Source organism: Austrofundulus limnaeus, unplaced genomic scaffold (assembly GCF_001266775.1).
Source record: "Austrofundulus limnaeus strain Quisiro unplaced genomic scaffold, Austrofundulus_limnaeus-1.0 Scaffold125, whole genome shotgun sequence".
NCBI classification, from domain to species: domain Eukaryota; kingdom Metazoa; phylum Chordata; class Actinopteri; order Cyprinodontiformes; family Rivulidae; genus Austrofundulus; species Austrofundulus limnaeus.
In genome coordinates this window covers 360,915-367,686 of record NW_013952527.1, presented here as the reverse complement: position 1 = coordinate 367,686, position 6,772 = coordinate 360,915, and the positions used below count along the sequence as shown (strand labels likewise).

The 6,772-nt window shown below is 36.7% G+C and overlaps 1 protein-coding gene across 1 annotated transcript in view; it reads left to right on the top strand.

Annotated features, from left to right (window-relative positions):
• The window catches only part of LOC106522264 (histone deacetylase 4), a 134,781-nt gene that overhangs the window by 7,002 nt on the left and 121,007 nt on the right, over window positions 1-6,772 (top strand). The window contains exon 2 of the mRNA XM_014015213.1: window positions 5,217-5,355. Within this exon, the coding sequence (XP_013870667.1) occupies window positions 5,334-5,355 (22 nt within the window). The 5' untranslated portion in view covers window positions 5,217-5,333. The remainder of the gene's footprint in view (window positions 1-5,216; window positions 5,356-6,772) is intronic.

Sequence of the window (6,772 nt, the reverse complement as noted above, 5' to 3'; positions counted from 1 at the left end):
TCACCCAACACTTAACAATAGCCTCGACCTCAAGAGGTAGAGGAGCCAAATGGCTGGCTCACTGCTGCCAACTAGTGGTCAGAGGCTGAACTACAACATAAAAACGAACAGCTGGCAGAAAAGTTGACATTTTAAACCTTAGTAAAAAATCGATACAGGGCTTTAGAATATCGATACAGTATCGGGAAATGAAATATCGCGATATTTCAGTGTATCGATATTTTCTTACACCCCTAGTAGTAGGGGAGAGGGATGACCTCCAACACATCTTCTGAGTAGAGGTTTACCAAAAAAATCAATTCACGTCAGAATCATGATTCTCATTTACAAAAATTTAGAATCAATTTTAAATGTCCCCTTTAGGTTTTTTTTACTGAACAAGTCTGAGTTTGACACGAGCCTCACTGTGTGCAAGGTTGGCAAAATGAAGACGAAGCACTTTGGGAACGCAACCAATGGGCTAACGTTATCAGCTTTGAATGAAAAATCGATTTTGAATTGAATCATGGCCCCAAAAATCAGAACTGACTTATTATTAAAAGATTCCCACATCTACTTCTGCGTGTTACCACATCAAGTGTCTTATAGAAATAAATAACAATGAAGCTTGTTTGAACGAAACAAACTGTTTTAATAATTTGTTGCACCTACTTTCCTTTTTCTCTTGCAAAATACAAAATATAAGACACAACAAAACTATTCAATCAAAAATCAGTAAAGATTTTTGTTTTATTTATTTTGTGGTTTGGTTTAGTTTAATTCCCCTTGTTCTAATTCCTTTAATAAGATCATTTAGCTCAGTTCCACAGTGTTTGGTCCGATCCAGCCCCCTGTCATTCAGCACAAGCTGGCACCGGGAATGTTTGCTTGTTTGTGGACATTTTGTTGATGTTATCACACTAATGAACTCTAATGGGGTTCGTTATTGCCACTGTGTGCTCTGGGACAAATAAGGTGGCAGGACTCTGCCACCCAGCAGGAATTTGYAAACAGTTTAGCTCCCCATTCAGCATGCTGTAGGATCTTTGTTTTCTGTCTTTGTTCATGTATTTCTGTACCTCGATTACACACGATGGCATACAAGTAGGCAGTATAATATGAATGGGGTGAGCCTGTCAAATGATAGTTATCTAACTCAGTGGTTCCCAAAGTTTTTATCTTTTGACCCACAAAATAACAGTAGCAGAGACCTGTGCCCACAACTATTTTTGGATGATAAACATTTGTATCAGGTCAACTAAATATGGACATAGTAACAATATTTATTATTCTACATTTATACATTTTAGGCAACTAAGGCAAAAATGTAATTAATTTAGAAAATCTTTTCAGGACCCCACCTTGATGTTTCTGGTCCCRACCCCAACTTTGGGAACCACTGATCTAACCCAACCAGATATCTCTTAATTTGAAGAAAATTGTGAAATGGTCAATTTRAGGGAATTTCTCACTGTTTTTTCTTTTTTGTGTTTACATATAAAGTTCAATATTACTCACTGTATTAAATGATGTGAGGTTGGATACTGGCCAGAGAAAGATTAAAAATCAGACAAGAAGATTTAGCACAAAACATTGGACTTGAACCTTTGAATGAATTGACCCTCGTACTCATTCATTAAGTTGGCGTCTGTGAATCACTCKCCCACATCCAGACTTGGAAGCCTTGTTGTGGCTCGCATCACCAGTAACAAAACCATTTTAGCTCCCTTGTACTTTGCCAGGACCCTGTCCTAACTTTGAAGCTGTTTAGTGCCCCAAAATCAGCGAATAAATGGTTGCCAGTTGTGGAAGTGATTTCCGCTTGCACACGTGTAGTTAGGTCCAATAATGACTACAGTATAATGTAAAGGCTAGTTTCAACAGAACATTTTATAAATATGTATACAATTAAAATAAACATTTCTAGATGGAGTGCATGTTTCTTACCACCTTGCAGGTTTAAACAAAGATSAATGAGAGCTCATAGTATGTGTTGTAACTCTCAGCTACAAACACACTGAACTGACTCATATGTAATCATTTTTGTGTTTGCAGAGGTTTTTTTTTACCTGTGGGGATATTTTTAATTGAGCTGACTTTAAGATATTTATTTGTAGATTTATATCTGAGATGTTTTAAAGRGATCCCCGATTAGTTGTAACATTAGACTTTATTTGATAAACTTTAACTGTAAAATAAAGACTGTAAAAATACAATATGTTGTTTAGTTTTTGTAATTTTTAAACTAAAAGTTTAAAAATATATTGCACGGACGGGGCCATTTTATTTACATGCAAAGCATTCTGGGTAAATGATGACATGGATAGGTCTTTGATGCGAAGCTGCTAGCGAGCTATATCCACCCTGAAGGTTAATCTTGGACAATATCTGACGATCGGCTCTTTTAAATGAAACCAGAGAGTGTTGCCAGAGAGGAGAAGGTAGAAATGACTCAGCCTGTAACTGAAAATATGGATGGAGGACAACAGAGCTGCTTCATGGAAGAAGAACCTCAGCTTAGCCTGTTAGTTTGTCACGCTAGCACCAAGCTAATACATATAAGGCAAATGGAATATAGCGTCGGTGCTAGCGCAGAGGCTAACAGGCTAAACTGAGGTTCTTCTTCCATGAGGACCTGTCCACGTCATCATTTACCCAGAATGCTTTGCGTGTAAATAAAATGGCCCCGTCTGTGTTAAAATATATTTTTGAAAATTTACAAAACGAAACAGCCTACAGTATTTTTTACAGTCTTTATTTACAGTTAAAATATATGTTTATCAAATAAAGTCTAATGTTACAACTAATCGGGGATCCTTTTATTAAAATCTGTCCCATGGTTCATGACACACACAAACACAGTCAGTTACATGATCGCCCATTAAATTAATTAAATTAAAACACTGGAGTGTATAATATAGTTTTCTCATTTGTTTTGATATTCAGTAGCAGTGCATTGATTGCAGTTTTTTGGCCGATCTCCGATCTTTAAAAAGTTTGACCTGCCGATATTGATTTTTTAAATAGCTGACACTGTTGGGTGTTATAAGGTCACACGTTCAATGTTCTTATGTTATTTTATTGTAAAACAATGAACAATACCCTTGAAACAATACAAACTTGTTTTAGCTGGATATTAGGTAGTGCTCACAGCAGAGCTAAAGGAGACAGTGGCTGATTTTCAAACCTTTGTGGAGGTAGATGAGACACCAGTTTTTTCCTATCGGCCGTTCTCCGATCTCTCAAAATTAAGGAAATGGGTAATACACCCCTAACACTCAGTCCTATGTACCACACAGCGCACAGCGCTCCTCATGTTGCCTGAACTCTGAATCAACAGGAAGAGTGATCATCGCGTAGATCCTGTTACTGGACATCCTCGTTCGTTGTCTTCTGTTGGTTTTGCCAACAGCTGATGAATGAGATTTCTTGCAGTCAGACACTGACGCTGTTCACTTGCAAACAATCAGCAGGGAATATTGTGTTACAGTTGTACTTTAGGTGTACTTTGTCACACATTTGTGTAATCCTCTTTTGCTCTTGTCACTGGTGTTTTACTTTGACTCTAAACTTCCTTCTCTAAATGTTTCGACAGCGCCAAATGGCACAAGGCTGGTGATAATGTTTTGTCTGTGCAAGTTTGTTTTTAATAAAATGTCTCACAGGATGTATTTTAATGAAACTTTCAGAAAGAAGTCACTGAATGAACATCTTTAACTCATTAACTTTTGGAGTAACCTCAATTCATGATAGCAACCACAGTTATTTGAGTAGAGAGAGCACATAAAGGCTATAATTCTCTCAGTCTTAAAACAGTTAAGGTCAATTTTAGTCTGGTAGTAGTTGAGAGTCCTCACCAGCACACACAATGAGCAGGAGATTGCTTGAAATTTTGTGTTGATGATTTTAAAGTTGGATCAAAATGGTTAAAGTTAAAATAGGAACAAAAATCTTCATTTAAGATTGTCTAAACTAAACTAAACTAAACTAAACTAAACTAAACTAAACCAAACCAAACCAAACCAAACCTAAACTAAACTAAACTAAAGGGTGTATTCAAACCAGGAAAGTCCTTTGTATGGGGTGCCGTTTGTAAAGTGACACAGTCAAAAATTACCACCAATCTTTTTGTTTTATTTAGCCTTTTATAAGAAAAAAAAAGAACAGATTTATTTTACAAAGTCATTTTTTCACCATATGATWCATACATTTATAAATGTCATAGTTTATAAACTAAATATTTAACTTACAAATTAAATATTTAGTTAACAAGCTAAATATTTAACTTGTGACTTAAATATTTAGTTTTGAGCTAAATATTTAGCTAGCTACCTAAATATTTAACTTAAATATTTAGCTAGCAAGTTAAATAGTTAGGTAGATAGCTAAACATTTAATTTGTAAGTTAAATATTAATTTATAAACTATGACATTTATAAATGTTTGACTCGTGGTGAAAAACTGACTTTGAGAAATATATCTGTCCTTTTTTTCTAATAAAAGTCTAAATAGAACAAAAAGATTGGTGGTAATTTTTGACTGTGTAACTTTACAAACGACACCCCATACCCTTCCTTCAAGTTCATTTAAAAAAAAATAAAGTTAGGTTTTTACTCGTCTTTGCCATCAACAACTGAACTATCAGGAGTGAGTCAGTCTAAAGCACACAGGCGATACATCTAATCCCTCTCAGCAGCTGAATAATTCATACTCAATCAGGTCTGAGAGGTTGAAGCAGTCTTCTTGGCACACGTGCATTTTCAATGATTCATTTTATGAGCTTTGCAAGGGGTCTCTTAATTGTTGTTTACTGCTCGCTATCCGACCACATGTTATTTTTATGCCAGTGAGATTACTCCCGACAGCGCCTCCGAGTGCTTGGGAAATAAAATCCATTAAGAGGTTCTTGGAGCTGTTTTTCTGTCAAGCTTTGTGAAACTTTACTTCACAAAAAAAAAAAAAAAAAAACACAATAGGCTACATCTCATCCAATTTAAAGGCCAGTCTGTGATGAAGAATCGCTTGGAGAGACACCAAAACGTAGGAAAAACACACATAATTGAGCTGATTATTGGAAAACAGGTTAAAAACGACTGAAAGGTTAAAGTTATTTAGAAATAAAAGTAAACCTGCATTTAACACAACGTTATGGTTAAACCTTCTTTCATTTAGTTTTACGCATGATTTGAAGGACTTAATAAAGAGCTGTACGAACATTTCTGTTTCTCCAAATTTAGATTCTGTAGAGGGAGCCCTGAACTCCTCAGAGGTCTCCCCCTGGCCTGTTTGGAGCATCATGGTCACCACATTCATCAAAGAGGTGCACTGCCAAGGCCGCGGCAGCTACTAAAACTATGAACTCTCACAGACAGCAAGGTAAGCTGTAGAAATATTCTGTTTTCTGTCGATGTGTGAGTCTTTTAATACTGAAAAGGTCATATTTTTGGCATGAATGCATTTTTGTAGTGCATCGGGTGATATGCACTTCTTTAAAAACGCTGTTCCTTTAACTTTATAGGTGATTAATATAGTTATTTTTACAAATAAACATGGCACGACCATAGCTGGACAGTTTTTTATAGAGTATTCAATGTTTCAGTGAGTTGGGTTGAAAGTTGCACATAAACCTCCCACTTGACTTTTCTATTTTGGTAGCTTTGACATTGGGAAAGTAACTCTCACTTCTCAATTTAATGTCTTGTTAGTGGTTCATTTTCTCCTTGTCGCCTTTCAGTCTGAGTAGCATTACTAAGCCCTTTTCCACATATGACAGATCATAATTTCCTGTTCCAAAACCACCGTTTTCAGAGGACTGAGGAGCCTTTTGTCCAACTTAAACTTGGGTGGCACAGGCTGCCATGTTGTCATGCTTCTTGGCATTTCGGAACTGGGTTTATAGCCTTGGAAACAGAGCTAGAACAAAAACAACACACACAAAAAAATATCCCCATTAGACCCCCACCCGCTGTCCTCTCTTCTTCTCTCCAGCAGCAGTAATCTGTGGCCTGTCCTGGCTAGAAGGGGAGAGAGATCCTGCGTCAATAATGTCGTCATGCACGGCAACTCCCTGATTTGGGTCTCAAATGGAGCTGGGCCATCTGCTGCTGGAGGCCTTGCAGAGAATGTTAAAAATGTTCTCGAGCCTCTACAATCTAACCAAAACACACAACAGGGATAAAACCAGCAGAAGTGTTTGTCGTTAACCTGCAGTCTCGACTCACCTGACATCTTCCCCACATCTTATTCCTGATCATTATGAGGTCGCTTTGAGCCGGCAGAGGATGTGCCAGCTTCTAATTCATGTTTGGGTTTTTATGGGAAGTGAGACTTGGGAAGAAAAAAAATGTATTTGTGAATTATTTTAGTTTTAGAAACAGCTGGGTTTCATCCTTTTTGACAAATCTGGTCGTCCTGTTCCTTCCACTGGTGGAATGTATGTTTTTCTTGTTTACATACATGTTTACTCCATCCCAATGTGAGTTGACATAATTTATACCTATTTACACCTCCTATTTTAATGACTGACTGTCTTCTATGTTAGTAATTACACTCGGATAACTTATTTTAAAGGGCCAATATTAAGTGTTTCTCAGGCAGATATTTAAATACTATACCATAATAAAGGATCTATGTCACCTTTAGCTGTTATTAAAATGCTGTTTTTATGTTTAAATAGAAAATAAACTTATCTTCTCATCACTTCTTCTTCTAAACGCCTTGAAATTGGCCTCTGTCTCTTTAAGAACCTCCTTCTGCTTCTGTCTCGTCCCGTTCAGTGTGTGTGTGTGTGTGT